Source organism: Echeneis naucrates, chromosome 22 (assembly GCF_900963305.1).
Source record: "Echeneis naucrates chromosome 22, fEcheNa1.1, whole genome shotgun sequence".
Classification (NCBI taxonomy): Eukaryota; Metazoa; Chordata; class Actinopteri; order Carangiformes; family Echeneidae; genus Echeneis; species Echeneis naucrates.
Window position 1 is genome coordinate 12,998,241 of NC_042532.1, and position 24,032 is coordinate 13,022,272.

The following is a 24,032-nucleotide window of genomic DNA, read 5'->3' on the forward strand; positions in this document are numbered from 1 at the left end:
AGACACACCAACAGATTTCTGATGCAACTTGTTTTCCACATCAGTTCCTCCCTCAGCCTCGATGCTGGGGCTTGCAGGATGTCTGCGTTTCAATCTGGAGAGTAAAGATGGGGTGTGAGGCATAGCAGGACCAGGTATGAGTGTCCTCCTTGCTCCAGGTGATGTGATCGGAGATGGGAGTGCCCAACTTTTAGACACCAAAGTTGAAGTTGGGAGAGGAGACCTTTCTCTCTTACTACACTCTGGGAACATTTTTGCTGGAGATGACTTTGATTCACTGAATTGTGTATGCATCCTCTGTCTAGTGAAGGTGTACGGAGTAGAAGAGTTAGAGATGGTAGGCAAAGATAAGAGGGAGTCGGTCTGCTTTTTAGGCCGTGGAGAGGTCGAGGTCAAAGGTGCAGCCTCTACGTCAGTATCGTCCTCAGAGTCCAACGAATAGCCCAGGTCAAAGTTGACAGAGAAGTATTCATGGGAGACATCAAAATTTTGTTGCAATGTAGGGGATTTCAACTGAGCTGTAAACACCTTGTTTGTCCCTGAGCTGTCCATGACAGAACTAAGTGTTTTTGTGTTTGGACTATGTTTTGTAGTGTTACTAATGTTTGTTTGCTGAGTATGTGTTACCAGTTTATCTGTTTGCCGTTGTCGATGTGAGCTGCCTAATGTGTGTGTTCTGCAACAAGGGTCTGATGAATCATGTATCTGTGACGTATTAGTCATATTTTTTGTGCTATTAGAAATGTCGCTGGCAAACTGATCGTCCTGGTGTGTGGCGGCAGGTGTGGGGATGTCCAGGGTGGACATCTGCAGGAAAGCGTCATCGTCCCCGAACAGATCCATGCTGTTGTCTGATTGAGGGATACACTGAAAGGCATTGTCATCTTTTCCTTCCTCATCCAACAAGTCTGGCATTCCATTATTCTCCACATCATCCCTGTTTTTTTCAGCTTCCTCGCTGGTCTGTACCCCATGGAGATTATTGCACATTTCCCCATCTGCCACCTTGCTGTGTGCTCTGAGGTGAGGTTCTTCTTCTTCTTCTTCATCCCCAAAAACCTCATCCCAGGTTGGACTGTTGGCTGCTACACAGGCAGAACTCAGTTCCTGATGAGGCAAATCATTATAGAGTTTGCTCTGCTTCTCACCCACTGGGGGTTGGTATGAATCCTTTCTCAGCGATGCATTGTCAGCGTCACTCATCACCACATCATCGTCCTCATCATCATCATCTACGTCCAGGGTGAAGCTGACCTGATATGGAGGATGAAGCTGGAGAGGCTGAGGAGGTGGCACAGAAGCCGTATCAGCCTCAAAATCTGCAGCTGGTGATGGTGGGGATCGAGAGAGGAGCTCCGCCACGTTGGCCAAGATGACCTCAAGACTATTCTCTTTCCCAGGGAGGAAATTAGAGGGAAGAGGTGCTGTATCCCATTTAGGAAGGTAGAACATAGCTTCAAGTTCAACATCTTCACTTTCATCAGTTTTTGTTATCAGCTGTGTTATCTTGTCCAGATTTTCACGTTCTGTCTCAGCACACACCTCATCCATGCCATTTTCTGGACTGTCACTTTCTGAAGGAAGAGGATTCATTTCCTCGGTTCCTGGGCAGTCTGTGAAGTTTTCATAAGGTGCTTTAATATCATTCTCAGATCTTCGTTTTGTAAAAGTCAACATGGAAACTAAGCTTGTTTTTCTTTCTGGTTTGTCCCCTTCTGCTTCCTCATCGAGATATTCCAGGTCAGACAACGTTGAGTGAGACGCTTTGGGTTTGTTGTTTATTGTTTTAGTGAAGGTCTTTGTGCTCCCCTTGTTCTTGTGTTTGTTCCTCTCGTGGGCGACACCATCGGCTTTGTGTAGGTAAGGAAGAAGTTCTTGTTCATAATGGCATTCTCCCTGAACACAAGTAAACACACACAAAGGAGTTGTATAAGAAACGATCCTACAGCAGGAAAACCAAGGTCAGGGAGCTGCAATCAGCCTCTGGACTCGTTTTAGGACACATAATCAGGAAGTGTCCTATGGTGAGAACTCACATGGCAGTCACACACGGGGCCACACAAATGTCTGATGTAACGTAATAAATATTATTGTTACAGAACACATTGTGGACAAGAACGTGTAAATAATACAATTCTGAACACTGTAATCACATTCATGGGCCCTTAATACAGAGTTCTAATAATGCTGTTAGTAACACATTTGTTTTTTCACCCATGTGACAACTCAATCAAGGAAATTGGCCTTAATCAGCGACTGAAAAATGGAATAAGTGCTCCCTGTGGTCAATAAGCAATAACGCATTTCAAAGATCACTCACCTGCGTGAAGAGAGGTGACAGAGAGAACGTCTAAGGCTAGACCTGCTCTCTATGAAAAGTACCTCGAGATAACTTCTATTGTGATTCAGTGTTTTATATAAATAAAAAACAATCTATTTTACATGAATGAGTATATGTGTTCTGGTTAGTGTTCTAAGTTCTCTGAATCTAAGTCTAGTTCTCTGTTTAATGAGTGAACTCTCACTGATGTTTCTGTGCTGCAGCTGTGAAATACTGTGAAAGTATTACCCTTCATCGAATAAATCACACGTTTTGTTTTTTTTTTTTTTTTAAGGAAATCCATCTCCAACTCCTCTATCCCTCCAACACAGCTTTGGTCAATGCTGCCAAACAAGGTCCTTTAAACATCACAATCCTGATAACAGATGAATCGAAGACTTTCAGGCATCCAAGGATTTAGTGACACTGGACATTAGGAAATCTATTATGTTACTCCCTTGGAAACAAAATTTAATATCTAATTTCTATAGAATTTTAACAGCCTTTCTTGCTCAAAGAAAATGCACTGAAGATGATTCACACAAGATTAACCTTGATTAAGATTAACACTTGGCCCACAGTTGACTAATGGGCTTATTAATTTCTAGATCTAGAGATATGGCAAACCAATATACAATTGAGGACAAAGAGAGAGACACAGAGAGAGAGAGAGAGAGAGAGACAAAGAGAGGATAGTCAGAGGGTTCATGTTGTTCAGTCTGCATAAGAAGGAAGCAGCAAAATGGAAACTCTTCTTTGCTGATTATCTCATTGCACTGAAACAGTCACAAGAACTGAATGCCTATGTGCCCACACCAAGAACGCACCATCCGTATAAATCCATCTACGTGACTTCGTTTCCAAACATGCCTCATTACAGTCAAAGAATTCCATCAATAATTTGTGCCCAGATTAGCAGAAACATAAAACCACCAGCTGCTGAAATTCAAAAGAAAATGAGCTACTCCAAGTAGTGAAAACTTTAACTGTAAAGTTTAGTGATCAACAGTTGTCATGGAGCTGCTTTACAGCAGAAAGAGCAACAAGTAGAAGTAAATACAAATATGAATTAGCTTGTAAATTTCAGCTCATCTGAAAATGCAAACTCCTTTTCATTCTCCTTAGCTAGATTTTTTTTTTTTTTTTTTGGATTAAATGCTTGTTCTTCTTCAGCACAGTACCCTATACATCTAGGTCATTACAGCATGACCTACTTTTTGCTTCCTGGCTTTATGTAACCGTTCAGAGAATGGTTACATAATCACAGGAGAGGGGGCCTGCCTGCCATGTGTCTTGTCATCATAAGGAGAAAGCTTCGGCATAATGAAAAACACAGCATGGTTTTGAATAGAGCCAGACAGCAAATGGGCCCAAAAGGGGATAATGATTTCTGGAGTAAAAGGCCATTTAAGAGAGGAGGGCATGTGTGGGCAAGATTAATAAAAAAATTTAAGTTAGGACTTAAAAAGTGATTTGTTAGATCCAGTTCCAGATGTTCAATGAATTTCATAAGATTTTGGTGAATCTTTGTTTTATTGGTCTATAAATGACAAAATGCTTCAATATAAATTTTAAATATCTCAAACATTTTCCTGGAAAGAACCACAAAATGTGGAGGAAAAAAGTGTAAAATCTTAAATATGTTAAAAAATATGCATCCAATTCAGTAAATATGAAGAATTAAATTTAAACTGATAATAAACAAAGCTGTAATAAACAGTATGGTGGTTTAAATAGAGGAATTTCTTTGACTCAAACCCATCTTGAAGTAAGATTTAAAAAACTATGTTTAGCCTAACAACTGCAATATGACAATAATATCCATAGCAGCTGCTGCCATTAAGTTCAGGTTCAAAATATATAGTTTTTCTGTTGCTGTTTTTTCAACTTTTGAAGAGAGTTTTTCTATGTACAACTAAATGTTGCCAGAAAGTAAGTTATGCTTTGTTCACTGGTTGTTTCATGACCTGAATTCATCTAGCCATGGAAACCTATTTTGCTTTCACAGGTGGACTAATTCTCTCCTTTCCTCATATGGTCAAGACCCATGGTGGGGAACAGAATAATAAAAACCTGCTTGTTATTTCAGCCAATAGTCAGTTTTACCATAATCTCTGACCCAATTTCAAGGATTTGGACAAATTCAGGAGTCTTATCGATGGCAAAATCTTGTGAAACAACAGACGATGGTTGAGGGGAGCCTGGAAGCTTCTTTAAAGAGCATATTGCAGGTTAAAGACCACTTTGAATCAATGTTTAGAAAAATAATATAGGAACTGCGCTTTCTTAAATTGATATAAATTGGTAAATACATTAATTAGGCCTCTAGAGTTGTTTTTGTGAGAAAATTTTACTTCCACATCCGAAAACGCTAAAGCAGAAGTGACGTAGGCAGAAGGAGAGCAGTGAACTTGGGCAATAGGAAAACAATGGATCCCAATCTCAGTTTTGACACAAAAGAAACGTTAAATGTGTACAATTACACACATGACGGACCGCAGCCCGATAACTAGGAGTCTGTTATGCGCCCCAGAGAGCAGGGGGAGAGTAAATGGTCAGAGGAGAGAGATGGAGCTGTCAGTGGAGAGCAGGACAGGTGGTGTTAGCTTATGTAATACTGTGTTCACCTCATAATATTGTTTGGATGTCTTCTGTGGACATCACTTACAACACGGCCCCCGGAGTTTGAGACCGTGTTTATTGTGTCCACATAAAATATGTTTCGTACAGATGAGAGAGACAGATGAGGGCCGGACCCCTCCAGAGATTAGAGACTAGACCAGAGGTCTCCAAATCTGGTCCTGGATGTTTCCTGCTCCAACACACCTGATTCAAATGAGTGACTCCTGATCAGACTTCAGCAGAGCTTGATGACAAGCTGATCATTTGAATCAGGTGTGTTGGAGCGGGATACATCTAACCAAACCAAACCCACGACCCTCTTATTATGGGGCAACAGCACTGACCCTTACTGTAGTTTCTGTTTATTGAAAAAATGCAATCACAAAAAGTGTTATGTGACTAGCTCTAGTAGATCTGATGACCTCGCTGATATAATTGATCCATTCATGCTCCCAGCAAAACAAGATTACTATCAACTAACGGCTAGACCACAAACTGCCGCTATTAAGCACACAGCAACAGCAGATGGTTAGCCAGCAGAAGGACATACAATCTCACTTTTTTCCCTCCATTAACTGACATAGAAGATCTTGTTAACCTCTATGAATATAATAAAGAATGTCGACCGCAAATTTGGAGACAATTTTGTGAGCAGTGTTTCTCCTACTCTTTTTTGTGTTAAATCTAATCAAAACAGATCAAAGCAGATCAAAACCAAGACTCAACTCAGTGACAAACACAATTGCATGGTGAGTTCATTGAGCTTGGTTTTCACTTGAATAAACATAGCCTACTTTCTTTCTTTTATGAAACTAACAAGGATTTATGCTGGGCATTTGAAGCCATTTTAAAATGTAGGAAATGTAGATTAACTGATTTAATTAATGGCTACGCAATCCACCTTAGTCATATATATATATGTATTCAGGACAAGAGAAAAAGAATATGATCAGAAAAGATCTAGCTGCTCTCTCATTTTTCTCACCTCATTTTCCTCTCTCATGCTGTCTATTAGCTCCATCACCTTGATGAAATGGTTGCAGCGGAGGGAGTGATCAACAACATGTGTAGGAAACACTTTGTGCTGCCAATGTCTCCATTCCCACAAAGACAGCTCTCTGGATGGGGGCCCATTTTTGGAACCTCCTTCCTGTGGGACATCAAATAGCATAATAAAAACATAAGATTTTAGGAAAATAGTTGCAATATACTCAAGCCACTGATGAACTGCAGTGAATGGCACATGCAGAAATACAGCAGATCACAGATTCCATTTCTTCTGACTTTACCACATTTAATTTTCCAACCTTGGCGCACATGGAAAATTGAAAAATGAAAAAACTGAAACTTTTGGAAAACTTTTTGTTTATATTTCATGCTAAAATATTACTGCCTAAGGAGAGCTTTGCCACAAATAATATTGCTTGACTAAGAAAAGTACTAGCCTATAATGCTAGTCTTTGCAGCAAATAGTGTCTTTGTATAGAAAAAGCAAAAACCAAAGCCAAAAACAAACTTAAGACAAAGTCTTATGTTTCATTTTTATGTAAAAACATTGTTAACATGAAGATTTTCACTGGATAGATTAATATTAAAATTAGCTCACAAAAGCCTTTTATTAATTTAATTGTCCTCCATTGGCCTCCATTGAAGGACAACGAAAAAACCTTGGGCAAAAATAGAGACAGAAAAAATACCTGAGGTGGCGGATCAGCCGGTATGGACAAGAAGTGTGACTGCTTCAGGGTTGGATGAGCTTCATCTTCTTTTAGCTTCATGGTGGATTCCCACAGGGCATATTCTGTACTGCTCAGAAACCCATCTGACTTTGAACTGCCCTGCCAAACTAACACCATAGACACACGAAAACTCAGAAACCCACGTCCACTTCTTTTCACCTGAAATATCCAAAAGATTCTTCTGTCTAAGCCCTTACTCAAGTTTTGAGGGTGGATGAATAACCTCTGTCCCTCAGAGTGGGACCGCCGACCTCTGGCTGACAGCCTGCTGTTCTCCTGGTGGTCAAACTGGCCACATGTAATGTGCATCTTATGCAAGGCGGGTTTCACTCCTTCGGGCAGCATGCGGGGACTGTTGGGGTACATGTGGAACATGCTTTTGTTGCTGAGGATGGACTTGTACACACTGCGCTTGTTGCTCTGGCTCTGGTTATATATCTAAGGGAAATATATAAGTATAATTTAGGTGGTTTTCTGAAGCTGTTTGTGAATAAGGAAATTACATGCCATTTTATCTTGCTTTTATTAATGCAAATCATTAGGAAATAAATACTCACCTTCTCCTCACGTCCCTCAGCAAGGATGATAACGATGCGTCCCTGCCGCTTACGCCCAGTTCGACCCATTCGTTGTACAAGGCGTATAGGACTCTTCTGTGCATCAAAGCACACAATGAGGTCCACTTCTCCAATATCCAGCCCCTCCTCACCCACACAGGTCGACACCAGTGTGTTGAAACCACCCTGGCGGAACCTGTGCACCACCTAAAACACAGGTGAGAACATACAAAAAAATACAGTTGTTAGTATTCTACTTTTTCTATCACATGTTGTCATCCTAAACCTTTTATGAAGTGTGTACAGAAGCCATGATGACTCTGCATGCAGAGAGAAACTACCATGCTAGGAACCCAGCAGTGAAATCAACATACCAGCAGACACATTTTAACTTCATCATGCACATATGCTTTTGTACCACATGATGAGACACAGACACGTCACCACAATGGGTTTTCATCTGACTACATATAACTGAATATATGTCCTTTGAAAAGAAAGTAAATTATCCCTGCCTCAAGCTGCTCCTTTTGGGTAAAACCTTTGACCCCCTTCCCAGCTGAGGCTTGGCCCATGAATGTCATGACTCTGATCAGAGGGGCATGGCGGTTCAACATCTCTGCAATCTCCTGGACACTTTCACGGAACGAGGAAAAGATCATCACTCGTGTGGTTACTTCCAAAGGACCTGAAAATGCACAATAATGAAACAGAGAGAAAAAACACTGATCACAAATTGCTACAGTATCTCCAGTAACCAGAGGGTGAAAGGCTTTCTTAAGTGATCCTCTCCAGATTGAATATGAGTGAACACACCATAATTAAGTTCTCTCTTGGCATTTGCTTCCAAGTTTAGGATCGAGCTATTATTACCTATAGACTATATGACATTAGTATTGAGCATCTGTTCCTTTCTTTTGCTTACTCAGGACAATCCACAAAAGTATACCAAATAAGTGAAGATATGAGATTTGATAATAATAAAAAAAATGTCTAATATGCCTAATAAGGGGCATTGTTCGGCCCGACCCCCTTATGTGATTGTGATGTGAGGGAGTTATTGCTTTTAGAAAACGGTTATGAAGTGTGGCCAAAAAAAAAAAAAAAAAAACTGTTAAAGCTATTGAAATATGCCTTCGATTTCCTTTTCATCAATTACATTTAATAAACACAAAAAAGTAGGTCCTCCTGGCTGCTTGCGCATACTGCATGGTGGTTGCTAGGCAACAGACAAACAAGCTCCATCTAAGCACCTTGGGTTTTTCCGTTTGTCTGTCTGCGCTTTAGCTCTGCATGACGTTTCCACTGTGCTGCTTTTTAAGCTAAGATTTCCAGTGTTGTTAAACACCCGCTGGCTAGCTTTGTTTTCTTTATAAATTACTAATTAAGTCATAGCTGTAGATGGTCCTCAACATATATACACCAATGAATCAATCAGATTGCTCCATTTGAGCCACCCGCTTTTAAATCCACTTTAATGTGAGTCCACGTATGTTTTTCTTTGCTGTTGTTAGAAAAAGTAGGTAATTATAGACTCTCGTTTTACTTAAAAACAATCAGTCAACATTTGAGTCACAGCATAGCAACGCTATAAGAGGTAAATCACCATTATTGCCTGCTGAGGTCTTAGCCCACACAGTGAAGTGCTGCTGCACCACATGCTCCAATTTCTGTAGTTTAGGGTGACTGTAAACAAACGGCTCATCTGGACCTGCAAGTATTAATTACAGAGGACATTAATTAGTTAGATACAGGAAGTGTAATCCTGCCCATTGTACAGCATGGCATCCAGATGGCTGTACAAACTAAATTTGCCATCAAAATGCCTCATCCAATAATAAAGAAATTGATCATAAATAATCAGAAGTGTTATGATATGGTGTCAGAGAGTCCTCGAGTACCAGCAGATGGCTTCATAAACATTGCTTCCATTTCACGGTAGAGGTCCATGAAGGTGGGAGTCCTCTGCAGCTCATTCCTTGCTCTGGACATTTCTGAGTTTTACAAAGAATACAAAAGGGTTCTGGTGGGTGTTCATACAGTTTCGTATAAAAGATATGGCAGAAATCTGTCTGGGGATAAAGTGCCTGACCTCTTGAGCCATCCATGATTCCCTGGATGTAAAAAAAGAGCGATCGGAGCCCCATCTGCATCAACAGCTCATAGCCATGGTACAAACTGATGCAAAGGGCAAAGTCACCCTCCAGCATTCCCTGTTGCCCACCCTGTAGAAAGAAAGGGGTCATTTGAGTCTGTTAGATCATTGTGGCAAGAATTTCAGAAAAAAAAACATACACACACGTACATGTGCTGCAAATTGCCACTTATTTAAATAACACTATTAATTATTGATATAACCTTTTTCTCACTTTCAAGACTCCATACATTTTCAAACTGAGATTTTTATGTATCATATTTTATAAATTTCTCTAGTAAAAAGTGCCTTGATGGATGATGGTGGGTTTTTGCGAAACTGGTCCCTTGCGAGGATCAGCTGGTATTTGGTGAGAGTCCTCAGATCCTTGTGTGACATCACCCGGTTCGTGATCAGGCGAAGCATGAATTTCTCCAGCACCTGTCAGGAAGAGTCAGACACATATAAAGGGTACACTGCAGGTCATCAATAATAGGCCATTTCCTGTTTCAGGTAGTAATACATCAGGCTGAAAGCTTGTGCCCTGCTGTATAAGGCAGGAAAGTGCATCCACACACGTGGACACACATGTGCCCTCACAGATTGAAAAGCAGTCTTACTTCAACAAAAGACAGATAATCACGCTATGTGCTTGATTTTTTTCTTTTTCTTCCTGCCCTGATTTCCTAATAACAGAAGGCGAGATAGAAGCAGTTTGTCAAACAAACAATTTTACCTATATACCTATTCATCACGACCACAGATAATAGGAGGCTGCGTCAGTACAATTTCAATCTCAGCTGTTTGGAACAACTGCTCTGGAAATCAGACAGGATAAGGGTCTGTACTGAACAAAGATGTGGGCACAGTCCTTTTGTTTTGTAATTGCTGATAGTGTTATAAAATGGGCACAAATCATAAATATTGATGGAGAATGAGAAGATAGGGAATAAGAACCTTTTTACTACAGGTTAAAATGTCAAATTAAAGATTTTTAAGAGGAATATATATATCACCACAAGAAGAACAATAATGACAAAACCGTGATGACTCCTTTGCTGCCTTCTTCAAGTGAGTTTGAATTTTTCTGCTAAACCTCAGCCTCAACCATGCAAGTGAACTTCATGCAGCTTATGGAGACAATTGCAAAGGATTAAATTCCTGACCTTTTCAAAAACAACAACAGCTATATCACCTTGCTCTGAATGCTTTTTTGTGGAAATGTGAGCAAGCCAGTCCATCTGGTTAGGTCTTTCCTCCATTACATCCAATATGGTTTAAACCTGAAGACAAGTCACTTAACAGATGGAGATGGAGAAACTGATATATTAAGGTTAAATCATCTCTGATTTAATGTGCAATAGGGTGAACCTTTAAGAGATATCTCTTTTAAAAAAATTACAAAAAAGGAAGATTGTTCGATCATTTCAAATTGCATCTTTACTTTAAGTGTGAAGATGTGAAAGAAATAGAAATTGGTAACTTGATATCAATACTGTAAAGCAAGGTGCTAAATTGAGTAATACTGAAGCATGTATTTTCATGTGATCTGCATGTTGCTTTATTTGTTGCATCCCCCCCCCCCCCCCCATCAACCCTTTTATCTCCATTCTCATTTCATTTTGTAATTTAGTTTTCTGTAACATACTGTCAAAGACAGCATGGTAAAATCTGAGGTGCTACTACATGATTGCATGATCGCTTAGAAAAACTGCTTAATGTCATAAAGTTAATGCTCATCCCATTTTTCAAATACTGGAATTGGTTTTGTTTTATCCTCACTAATATATTGCTCTGGGGGCAACAATATAATATTCTCAAATCTTACAATACCCAAAATCGTACAGTTCAAAATGGTGTCTATTTGACGTGACTGACATCAAATTCAGAGAAGAAGTTTTAAGACTGAAGAGCAGAACTTTTAAATTCCATTTGACTAATTTTTCTATTTACATTGACAAAAAACACCGTAGCTCACAATAGAATTAAAGCTAACATATTTAGCATTTTGCCCATGCCAGCTTCACACATTAGCACATATACATTCATTTCTTTCAATTGATCTGTCCCAGCTCACATTTATTTAAACAAGTCACTACTTACACAAACAATATTTACAAGTCACAGAACCTAACATGTCCTGTATTATCCAGTAACTTCATCCATAATAATTTTTTAGAGCCTTGGTCTCTAGTGCTTGTTATTTTTTACAGAATGTTTGTAATGTACTATTCTTAAAAAAAAAAAAAAATAGTCTACAGTGGTATGTAAATGATACAAGGCACAACCCCCCCTCCTCTAGTTAATTGACAGGTGGAGCACAGTGTGAGAACATGTATGCAGCAGTCAGGGCCAGATTATGAGATTACACAAAACCAGATTAGTGAGGTCGCTGTTTTTGTCTGGTTGGAATGTGGAGGGAAATAGCAAAGCTTGCAAAACAAAAATATCAATTGTTTTAGTTCAAATATAATTTTGCGTAGTTTCATGTTTCCTGCCGTTTGACATAATAGATGTCTGTTTATTCATTACGTCCAGCAATATATTATCGCCAGGACTAGTTTGTACTGTGGAAACCATTTGTGAAGGTAGAGACTTTTTCCCTGGACACGGTACTATTAACATGGTAACTGATTACAAAAATAGCAGGTAGCACAAATAGCATAAATTGAGGGAGACTGAGAATAGAGGAGAGGAGAGATGGGTTAAATGACAACATCAGTGATGGGAGTCTGACTGAGCATGCTCAACAGAGGCCAACAGCTGATTGGCTGAGGGGCATAGAGCTAAGTGACGTAGAGTACAGTCCGTAGATAGCTATTAATAACAGAAACTACATTAAGGTGAACTGTATGTCAACAATGCAAAGGACATATTGGTGTGTGTCTGTGTGCATGTCTGTTTGTCTGTGTGCCTGCCTGCCTGTTGATGGTTAAGCCTTCCTTGTCATCACTGACATTGAGGTGTGACAATAATAGGGAGGCTACTTTGCTAGCGTAAAGTGTAGAAAATCTGATTGTATTAAATTATGTAAAACTAAATTATTGCTGCAAAGGTGCTGTTGTGAATCAAAATGTAAGCAGTTTCCAGTTCTGTGGATTCACAATGAACAAACATGACCCCAATGATGATGTGGCTGTATAGATACAATAATCAAGGAGGCAAATTAGGTCCAGACTATTTAGGGATGTATGTGTAGAATATTTATGCTGGTGTTTGCATGTCTCCATATGTACATTTACATGGAGACTCCTCCACAGACTATGGGGGGGATTACATAACAGCCTCCCTACGTGCGTGTTGAAGAGTGCAACATGGTGGCTGGCTGTTGCAGTGAAACAGATTAGAGGAAATCCTGCGTAGTTTGTCCCCTAGAACACAAGTTCAAATTTATTTATTATCCTCAACCCAGACATATTTTATTCATCATCATCCAAATTAAAAGGACATCTACTTTCAACGTTAATGATGCATCAAAGCAAATAACATGGGATAATCATTTAAAATGCTGTACTGCCTACCTTTTTCTCTTCGTTCAAGCCTAATTTATATTTGCAGCATTTTGCACAGACTCTGTTGTCTCTCCTTTAACATTTAAAAAGGCAGCCACGGACATCAAACTGACGTGTTACAGTATGCACACCTCTGACTCATTCCCCACCACATCCAACAAGTAGGTGTTCTGTTGTCAAGGCCTTCATCAATTTCTTAAAGGTTTGAGGAGCAAGTACTGAGATGCAGCAAGGTGTCACGATTACAAACATGGTGTTACATGTAAATAAGCCAAAGTTTCCAATGTAACAGAAAACATTCATCCAAAAGGAGTAATTTTATTAATCTGTGACAGAAAAATGACATAAGAATATTTTTAAATTTACAAATCTAAGATTGAACAGTATTTTTTGTATATAATCATACTGTGTATACATTTTTATACAATGTTATCCACAGGCTGGTTTCATCAGTCATAGATGAATGAATGGAAAGTCATTAACAAGGCATATGCTGCCATACAACACAAGACAAGGTAAGGCAGCTTTTATTTTTGAAGGATCTTTTAAACTGAAGGTCAGTTAAAAGTGCTTCACATGGTGGAGATGCATTTCAAAGACCTTCCTAAGAATGAAGGAAAAAACCGCAATAAATAGCAAATTAATAGACAATAAGCAACAGAAAAGTAATCGTTCACTTGGCCGATAAATAAAACATTTTGTAAACATCTGTCATGAAATAAATGTAAATCAAGCTTCTCTCACGTGATTTTTGTCATTTTTTAAATTACCTTTGTGCATATTTTATCGTCTAAATGATTGGTCAAGTAAAGAAGCCTGATCCTAAAGAAAAGTCACTAGTTCGAGCTCTACCGAAGACACAATGAATACACATCTGAGCTGACAGACACAACAGGTATGGCTGTGGAAAGCAGAGATGCAGGTCAGGACTTCTTATTCACACTGTCACCGCCGAACCGCTCCTGGTAGGGAGACCGATCCGCACTGAGGGGGTCCAGCTTAAGTACGTCCCCGGGCAGTGAGGGGAAGGCATGGGGTCACGTGGTCCGCCCTGATCCCCTATAAACACCACATTCACCTCCGGCCGCGGCGAAGGAGGCGGCGCGGTGCTGCGCTCAGGCGAAGGCGGCCACTCCTTTCTTGTTTTTAAGCGAATTAAAAAAAAAAAAAAAAGTGCACCCGGCAGAAAAGCATGGCGCCTTTCGGTCAGATATAACCCAGCCGGTGGAAACATGGACGAATGCGTCGGGGAAAGATCAGCAGCGCCTGGATTCATGACCGGAGAGTAGAGACGAGGTCCGAAGGAGAACAAGATAGTCGCGGAACCGACGTCCAAATTCAGCGACGATTCATGAGTTATTGTCGTCTTTTTATTTGGGACCGACACTTCGGGGTGTTTTTTGCTCTCTGTGTATTAGTCTAACCAGCAGAAATGGACCGGGGGGGCTGCCAGATGAGCGGCGGCGGCGGCGGCGGTGGTGGTGGAGACGGTAGCGGGCCCGACAGATCCGGGATGATCACACTGGAGGACCTCGAGTCTTTCTCGGAGGACCAACTGTCAGACTCCGGCAACGGAAGCCTGGAGGAGGCGGGAGAGATCATGGAGGAGGACGAAGAGTCGGACAGACTCCTGCATTACTGGCAAGACGTGGCGAGGGGACACCAAGTGGAAGTTTCTCAAGGTAAAAAAAATATAAATAAATAAGGGAATACGACGAGAGAAAACAGTAAGAAGTGAGTTTAATGTTTTGTCTCAGCTTTAGATTATTATCATGCATGTGATGTGTACAAGAAAGTAACAACAAATTCCTCAAAGACTACCATCAGTGGAGGGCTGTACGCTGACCTAGTTTCCAGTGGGGCTCCTAGTTAAACCAGTTCCAGCCAGGACAGCCTTTCACTTGTGTTTCAACTATTAAACTATCGGCCAATAAATGCAACAGCCAACCTTGGAGCTGTCACAAACGTTCATTGCAAGCAAAATCATTCAAAAGGGCTGAAATGACTGAGGACAATAAAGTCTTTTCCTCAGCTGCGGTCATGGGACCACTGGTGTCCCTGGAGGGATTCACATTGGTCCCAGAGAGATGAGACATAATTTGACACCTGGATTATTTTAATTGCTAAAGTTTGGCAAAATCATAACAAACTATGTGTTAAGTAGCTTACAGATCAAGTAACAGGTCTTCGATTGTATTAGTAGGATGTTGTAAATGTGTTTCTTCAGCCCACTTTATTGTCCTCAATTACATAAACTCTGAGTCAATTCAAATGAAAATAATTGGGAATGTCCATTGTCATTTAGTACATAAAAGGAGCACAAGTAAGAGAGTGCAATTTAACTGTGTTGTTTGCAATAGCCTCAACACAGGAATATAGTGTATGCAAGGCCCGGCTTTGGCTTTTGTCTGTAAACACGTGCTTTATAGGGTATATAATAAGAAATAAAAAATTCCCCTTACATAATATTACATACATTATGACTAACATAGTGCTCCACAGTAATACTCAATTGTTATAGCTGTTTAAGTAAATTCTAATACTGAAGCAGCAATAGCATGCCTGGAGCTTGTCATGCCAAGCAGCCAATAAACTCAACAGAAGTTATCAAGTTCTTGTGTCTGATTGTCAGAAAAACAGAAAGGAATGCCACTAAGTCAGCTATTTTCCCGAGCAAGTAATATTCTATATTATGAACTAAACTCTGTAAGGTGAATGGATGATGACGGGCTGGTTTTCAAATACTGGTGGGATCACCTTGTTTTGTTCACTTCAGTCTATCACTGCAGCCTTCACTTGTGCATGGAATGAATTTTTTGCTTTGAATTGGAATATGGTCTGGGCTAAAATGGTTACCAACCCCTGAAGTGAGAAAATGTCCACTATGCTGAAACAGTGGATGTGACTTCTGCAGATATTTGAGCCGTACTTCAGACCGCAGTGTTGCAATTTATTATTATGTCCCACAACTACAGTGTCTTGTTCTGTACTTTTCTGTATTTCCCATTGAAAGGCTTAGTTATAAATGATGAAGGAATACTACAAAACTTGTAGCTTCAGGACGCAGATACCATACAAGTCTAGAGGTTGTGTGCAGCTCCTGAAAGGAACATTAGTCTATTTTGGACTCTGGAACCTTTCAAGTTGCTGCAAAACACAAACCATGGACCTGGACAATGGACTCACTCAGATGAATGCAACTTTAACATTTTAATTTGCAGTTCCTATCAATGAAATTGTGTTTTCAAAACAGTTACAGGACACAACCGAGTAAAAGTGAATCTCAAAGCCTCTTTTGTATGGCAAATGTTTTTAGCACAGTATATTCCATATTCACCCATCCCTTTTGGCTTGTGTTACCGTAACATGAACTACTTTTTATGTGTGACCTCTTGTCACTTCTACCTAGCTAGTGGTTCAGCTAATGTAATCTTCACTCAAACTGTTTTGTTTATAAAACAAGCATAATTTTTAAATAAAGAAACATGTTTTTGATTCACTCCTATTTAGTTGGGGAGGGGGGTTGTCGGTTGTTTAGACAATCTGTTTTGAAATCCTATGGGTGCCCAATGAGAACCCTGTAACACACACTGGCACACCACTGCATTAATTGAGGACATAATACAAAATCACTTGCTGGGGCTTTCTGACTCAGGGGGATTAGTTACCTTGCCTGCGCTGGTACTGAGGTTGTAGCTGATAAGTCCTGCTCTACAATGCAGTCGCTCCAAACACAGGCCAGACTACAGTAAACTCCTTTACTCTAATTGGGATGGAGTCAGATGAAGTGGAGTGAGGTCATGTTGAAATGCTACAGGCTGCTGAGTGCGTGGAGCAGTGCAGTTGCACACTTAATAGCTCTTCTTAAGTGAAGTAGCGCAAAACAAAGCCATAGATTCGCCAACATAATTCATATAGTATCCATGGCAATACATATCAGTGTGGCCTCCAGCAGATTAGAAGGCTGTAAGCACAATTCTTGAATTTGGAAGTATTTTTGATTCATGCATTACAAATGTATGATTTACATGCCTTTTCAGAGAGACTATTTACTGGAAACAAAGATACTATTATTTACTCATTGCAAAACAAAAAGAGGTCAGAGTTACAGATATCATCAACTGATGCGGGTGCACAAAGGCCTGTTAGCTTGTGAACAAAATGACATTTATTGCTTTAAAAATCCAGGACAAGAGAACTGTCCCAGTGAACACATTAGTGAACACCAAATGAATACTGAATCAACAAATCTATCTGTCCCAGTCCCTGCTATTAAATACTGAAAGTAATAAGTGCATTTGCTCACCCAAAATCCTACAGACAAATTTTGTGCCAAAAAACACAAACATGAATGCATGCTTGACAACGCTCTTTGTTTTTCATTTTGTCAGTGACTTTAACAACAGATAGTGTTAGCATGTGTATTTTCCCATCATCATGATGTATTTTTGTACTGTAAGCAAGAGTCCTGTCAACAATCCAAAAAGCAGAGTCAATCAGCTAAAAGGCAATTTAGCCCAAGGCTAGATAAATTCAAAATATTTCAATAAATATATGGACCCTGTCTACATAGAGGCGTATTTAAAGCTGGTGCACATCTTTTTATTTCTAGTGGTGCCCATAAATAAGTCAAATATAGTTTCCTACTACCCACACCTAAAAGCCTGTTTCTCTGTCCTGCATTATCCTGAATGATATTGTGCAATTTTACATGTAAACAGAAGGAAATGGATTGTATCACTTAGGAGGGAGAGTTGACTTCACCCTTTGAGTTTGCTGTTGTTTGATTAAAACTTCTCCTGTAGTAGGTATTTTAATACATTTTTGTTTCACAGACACACCAACAGGGCATTCCTTTTCTTTCCTAAGGTAATTTGATAAAATATTGCTGCTATTAAAAGCAGCATATAGACCCCCCCCCCCCAAACTTTTAGTCTTTATTGCAAGTTTTTTCTTAAACAAATATGGAGACCAGAAACACATTATTGTTACAGCATCCAGAATTAAAGTGTTCATGACTAAAGGATGAATAGATTTGGCACACACAGGTTCAAAAACATGTTTGTGTTTTGACTGGGCATGTTGACTGTTCTTCAAGTCAGCATCAGTAATTTTATGGCTGCTCTGGAGGAGCCCAACTATCAGCTTAGTTTTTAACCACGATTGATCACCGAAATACCACAGATTCCTCTGACTCGGTTGTTTCCCATGATTATTGATTTAGAGAATGTGATTAAATTAGGTTCACCTTGGGTGCCATGTATTTGGCAGCTCAATAATGGAACATAATGCTTGAATTTAATATGACAACATTATAAAACAGACCAGGCACTAATGCTGTTTCAGGCAGTGACAAGTCTGTGATTCAGTTGTAATATTATGCAGTAGGGTTAACATATATTTTAAGCATGCACACTGAAACTGCAATACATCTTTTATGTGTGTACCAATAAAAGACTCTATAATATGCTAAAAAATTCCTGTGGTTGGAGAAAAGTTGTTCTATAAGTCACAGGTCAAAATGAGAGTTGACAACATTGCTGATAGATAAAATAAAACAAAGTTACCACTGGCCACTACTGTAGTATATCTCCATTAATGCCTGTCCCTGGGCAGCTCTAGTCAGTGTTCTCTCCATCAGCTCAAGTAAACATTACAACATACAACATAAAAATTAGGATTTTTAATGCAGATTAGAGAGAAGTGAATGCAAGTGTAGATATGATGCAAGTGGAAAGTTATCTGGAAGTTTATGTATTGTCTGTAGCTACAATGTACAAGGAGTTAAATACAGGTTTTCTTTTAAGTGTTTTCATGGTGGCAGGCATAACTGCTTTTTATGAATGACTAAAACCACATTTTTTCCTCTTTGACTCATATGCAGCTGAAGATCCAACACTCTGATCCAAGGTCTAGGCTATCCTTGTTAAACACAATCATACCAAATCATCACTACACACACACAAAAAAACAATTAATGAATGTTTTTATGCATGTTCAATTTTGGGACTAGGCTTTAACTGACCAAGTACTGTTTTTCTGTTGACAGATATGGCAGAACCAATTCAACTGCTCACCAGCAACAACCAAGGACGCAGTCCAAGAGAACACATCCCTTTCACTCTCCTCACACGCAAAGAGAAGGTGGCCACCCTAATTTTCCTAGTCTAACCATAATAAGTTATGTGTAAACACTGAGTCCATGTTATTCCTTTTTACAATGCTCTATATGAAAACAGAAAAGCTCAGTTAATAATAATAGTTTAATATCTAAAACTACCTCTCCATCTGGGACCAGATCTGCAAATTCCAGTTAGGTTTGATTTAGCTGTCTGTTGTTCTTTTACATAAAGACGTTTCCTGTACATGTCTGAAACATATGTGTGTGTATATTATGATGCCTGCAGAACAACTTACATTTTATTTTTGTAAAAAATAATCAATTGGTTCTATAATACCAAGACCTTAACAGCATCTCTATTAACACTTAAAACCTTGCAGTTCAGATACAAGTTAAAATATTTCAGGCCTTAGCATCTTTGTCAGCCTACTATTACAGCTCTTCAGTGTGAGTATAGGTCAACTACTCATTTTCGACAAGATGACTATGTCACTCTATACAATAAGCCTTTAAAACTCCTTAAGGGACTGTATAAATAAAGAGATCTAATTGGTTTAACTTGAGTTAATTAGTTCATTAAAACTTGGCTGGACAACCCAGTTAAACAAAGGCCATCTTAGTGCAGTGAGTGACCTCTCTATTCTTAGAGCAGGTTTCAGTGTAGACAGCATGTTGACAGCAAGCAGGCCTGAATCAATAGGTCTTAGCCCCGAGCTGCTGTGGTCACAAGACAGTGTCCTCGCATATCAATATCCTACCACAAGACTTCAGCTTACGCACCAAATGCATCGTAACATTTTCAGACATTTTTAAAGGTTTGAGGTAAAATGTTCACAGTTGGAAATGGCACCAAGATATTTATTGGCAGTAGGTAAGGACAGACCAGTCATAGCTACCACCTGCCAAATATATTTTTGCTCAGACAGGGCTTTTTAAATCTGTTGGAAAACTCTGACACACCAGGTGACTTGGGGATGTTCCCAAGGCCAAAACACTGCATCTCTTGTATTATTTTAATTGCAGAAAAAACATTGTCTGGGAAAAGTAGTTTCACAATTTTCAAATGATTTACTAACATCTTACAACAATCTGTTTAATAGGGACGCCTAAATAAATTAAAGACAGTATTTGTAAAGTGTCTTTCATCATCTGTTCATTTTCAGTGTGGGGAGCTGCTCTATGAGAAGCGCCACTATGAAAAAGGTCACTGGGCTTGCATAACAATGCGTGAGGACACTTACGAACAGAGCATCTGTTATGGTTTTATGAGGATAATGAGATACATCTGCCAACAGAACTCTTTAGGTGAGAGTACAAGCAAGACCATTCATACAATCATAGAAGGCTTTTTGAATGTTAGTCATGTTCTGTATTGATGAACTGCAAACCACTAGTTTCACACCCGAGCCAGACTGGAAATATTGACACTCCTCATTTTCTTTATCTAGGCCACTACTTGGGCATGACACTCCCCATTATCACGGTGGTACGCACAGACGAGAACCAGTCTGTCATCTCCCATGAAATCACTGTGGCATATTACCTTCCTGCTGAGCATCAGGCCCAGCCCCCACAACCTAATGACAATGAGATCATTATAGAGATCTGGCCCGCCTCTGTTGTATACACAAGGTCAGTGGAAAATAAATGGAATAAAAATAATAATTATTATTTTATTAAAAGTTAACTTCCTTTGTCTGTACTCAGAAATAACTGTTAAATCAATCAGTGATCAGTAGGTGAAAAATTTATGGTTGGCTTTTCTTTTTTTTCCGTTTCCAGGGCTTTCACTGGTCCCACCAATGAAGTGACCATCATTAACCAGATCAATGCCATGGCGGAGCTCCTAGATTGCCCTGAAGTGTGCGTCAACGACTCATTTATCGTGGCTGGTTACACCAACCCTGCTCACAGCAACCGTCAGAACGAAATCTGGTTCCTGGAGCGGCGCTAATTGATAAGAGGATTAGCAGCATCCTCTCTTCTGTGACCCTTGAGCCTCAAAAAGACTCCCCCAACACTGCCCCAACTCAGCTACAACCTCGGGTGCAACATCCTCCACCTGATATGCGTCTACTTGACATGGTCACCAGCCCAAGATGCTCCAGAGCACTTGGGTCCTGATAAACAAAAGAACTTAGCGTTTACTCTCAGTGAATTTTTATTCTTGTTTATTCAGATAAGTATTTCATTTATATGGTTAACTAAACCACTCTCATACTGATGGATACCCGCCAAGTGCTAAGATGAAGCCCTGCATTCATCTTCTGCTCTTATACACAGATGGCTAAACTCTTTCCTTAGCACATCACTCTGTTGTTAAAGTTGAAACAGTTTTTACTCTGAGCACTCTGTGAACTCAGTGGCCATAGGATTCTGGCAGAAACATGCAAAGTCTGTCTTTCCCACAGGGGAAACAGGCTCCCACTGGACATGCAGCCTTATTGTGCGCCCTTTTTGTTTGTAACACAGCCACAAGTCTTGTCATGGGGGCAGTTCAACGCGCAACATAAAAATAGCAAATTCTCTGTGATTCTCCAGCTCATAAAGAGGATGTTAACTCACTCATTGTCATCCACTGATTTTTCTTTTGTTGTTGTTGTTTTTCCATCCCTGGACTACAAAATTCACTAAAGGTTATCTGTGTGAAGCCAATCACACGCCACATTTTATTTTAAAAATAAGTGCAATATTCACCTGATACCCAACAATCAACAAGCCAGTTATTATAGTTTTTGGGCTGCTAACTAACCCAATCTAAAGGTGTGTTAAGTTGCAGGCATTATAGGTTGGAGTCAGCATGCAGCACCTGATAAACAACATCCAGACCAGAACTAGTGGCTTTAACCATAAATAAGCTCAATATAGTAGATGACAATAACTTAGGAAATATGAATGTAACCAATGCAACACATTTAGTGCTGAAAAACTCACTGATTATACTGCTGAATGACAATCAGAAAGTACTTACATATTATGTACAGCCTTTTCTCATAAGAAAGGACAAAATTAAATCAATGCATTCCTCATGTTTCATACCGTTGTCACACACAGAAATAGTTACCTCTTTCTCAAGCTCTTTCTTCTAGCTACTCTTTGTCAATGTTAGTGAGTATGCATTCACTACTGTATTTCAAATACCAGTGCTTCTGAGTAGAGATATTGAGCTAAGAGAACATCTCTGCTGTGATTACACTTTTTTTAAAATCAATGTTAAATTCTGTTTTAGTTCAAACAGTTTTTTATATTCTATCACCAATCTAAAGAGAAATGTATGAAGTCAGTATGTATGTTGAACTTCACAATATTCTAAAATAAAACATACCAAAAACAAAGTGTTAAACCAGCAACAATGAGTTCTCGGTAAGAAACTTTCTGCTCTAAGAAAATGTACTTTAAATTTACTGCTTGGGTGCCAGGAATAAATAAAGAAATAAAGAAATAAAATGGAAGTAAACTAGCCAAATCATCACTGTTTGAGCATTTTACCAGGATGGGGGGGGTGTTCAGCAGCTTAGATAGTGAGAAAAAATGGTTTCATATTTAACTTAGGATTAAGGAAGTTGATCAGTGGGTCAGGAAGGCAGTCTTAAAATCAGGCAGTTTAGTTGAAATCAAAACACTCAAATCCAAAGAATTTATTTTGCATTTAATGATTTAAGAATTTATCTATGATAACTGTAGTGCATACACTTGCAGAGCTATGACACATGTAGGCTTGTTTTCCCTTTAAGAGCCTGGTTATATGGGAACACCAAGTGTGACAATTTTGAATTTATTTTCCTTTCTTTTTGCTTATTTTTGGTGTTTTGCAAATGTGTGCTGTACTGTGAAAATTCAAGTGCAACAGCAAGAGCTACTGTGGTTTTCTTTGTTCAATAAAGATGTGCTTGTCTCCTGTCTTTTGAAATACAGTGTTGATGGTTTTTATTTATTCCCACATGGTTCTTGGTGTATTACTGCAGAGACTGCATTGACTAAATGATGTTTAATAATAAGTTACTGAAATTTTGAAATGAAGGATAACGGGCTCTAAATGGAATCAAATCCTCCAAAGTTTCAACATGTGGAACATTGATGACAATTTATATCCCTATGGGATCAAATGTAGCAAACAGAAGAGGACACACCCTCCTTTGTTCAGATGTGTGTAGCATAACCTATTTCACCAAAAGGAACCAGTGCTCTATTACTGGAGCATAGTAACTTGATGAACTCTGAGAAGCAGGATCAGCACACCCACACCACAGTAGTGCTCAATGCACACTACAGCACACTGTGTATGGTGTCTATGAAACAACAAGAAAGCAGGAAAGGAGTCTACTCTAGTGTTTATATGAACAAATACTAGCCTCCAACCAATGGTTGAAAAGACATAACTACGCCCAAAAAAAAACTGCGTGACTGCTTCATTTTTTGATTTGAACAGTCATTAAATTCCACTTCATCTTCTGCATTTTAAACCAACTAGAGTATTATCCCCATCTTGTGTGCTGCCTCTTCAAATTAAAGACAGCCAATGGAAAAAGACATTAACAAGCAGGTTGTAAGCAGCTTCTAGTCAGGAGGTGAAAGGTGAAAAATGTAATAAAAGTAACTAAAAAATAAAAAGGATGAGCTCTATTACTTGAAATTCAGGAAAATCAAAGAAGAATCAGAAGCTTATAGAAAACAAGTCCAAACTTTCAAATGCTAGTGTTACATTCCAGCTGTCCAGCCACCCAGGACAGATGAAGGGAGCAGCACATTTAGAGTAAAGCATGCAAAGCCAATGAAACAAGGAGAGAGAGGGTCCGATAATCATCCAGAAAATTGAGAGCCAGAACAAGCATGGCAGAATACTGCCTCAAAAAAAATCAATCCATTTAATATTAACTGACTTAGTAGGAAACAACACAGCAAAAAGGAAAATTGTGTAATGCAGAGAAAAGGATTACAGTTCACCCAAAAAAAGCAGGCAAATAGTAACCACAAGATGGCAGCAAAGGATCAACAAACAAGTGCATGACACTGTGTAGTAAGGCAGA

The 24,032-nt window shown here is 39.3% G+C and overlaps 2 protein-coding genes across 3 annotated transcripts in view; one reads left to right on the forward strand and one right to left on the reverse strand.

Annotated features, from left to right (window-relative positions):
• Window positions 1–24,032, reverse strand: part of fancm (FA complementation group M) — a 30,747-nt gene that overhangs the window by 4,268 nt on the left and 2,447 nt on the right. Inside the window, exons 5-14 of one of the 2 annotated variants that reach the window (XM_029494545.1) lie at window positions 9,682–9,813; window positions 9,331–9,463; window positions 9,140–9,232; window positions 8,845–8,949; window positions 7,754–7,926; window positions 7,239–7,445; window positions 6,879–7,119; window positions 6,640–6,788; window positions 5,928–6,092; window positions 9–1,896 (exon numbers count right to left, since the gene is read on the reverse strand). In XM_029494545.1, coding sequence (XP_029350405.1) covers window positions 9–1,896; window positions 5,928–6,092; window positions 6,640–6,788; window positions 6,879–7,119; window positions 7,239–7,445; window positions 7,754–7,926; window positions 8,845–8,949; window positions 9,140–9,232; window positions 9,331–9,463; window positions 9,682–9,813 — 3,286 coding nt within the window. Of the gene's footprint in view, window positions 1–8; window positions 1,897–5,927; window positions 6,093–6,639; window positions 6,789–6,878; window positions 7,120–7,238; window positions 7,446–7,753; window positions 7,927–8,844; window positions 8,962–9,118; window positions 9,233–9,330; window positions 9,464–9,681; window positions 9,814–24,032 lie in introns of both variants that reach the window. The other variant, XM_029494546.1, reaches the window with a different exon arrangement.
• On the forward strand, window positions 13,927–22,909 carry soul3 (heme-binding protein soul3). Its single transcript, XM_029494549.1, has 5 exons — window positions 13,927–14,566; window positions 18,934–19,028; window positions 20,169–20,310; window positions 20,454–20,637; window positions 20,788–22,909. Exons 1-5 carry the CDS (start codon window positions 14,317–14,319, stop codon window positions 20,957–20,959), a joined length of 843 nt encoding a protein of 280 aa, XP_029350409.1. The 5' UTR covers window positions 13,927–14,316; the 3' UTR covers window positions 20,960–22,909.

Coding starts and splice junctions, on each gene's coding strand:
- soul3 (XM_029494549.1), top strand. CDS start 14,317: ATGGACCGGGGGGGCTGCCAGATGAGCGGCGGCGGCGGCGGCGGTGGT. Junction 19,029..20,168: donor TCCTCACACGCAAAGAGAAG/GTGGCCACCCTA, acceptor GTTCATTTTCAG/TGTGGGGAGCTGCTCTATGA. Junction 20,311..20,453: donor CTGCCAACAGAACTCTTTAG/GTGAGAGTACAA, acceptor TTCTTTATCTAG/GCCACTACTTGGGCATGACA.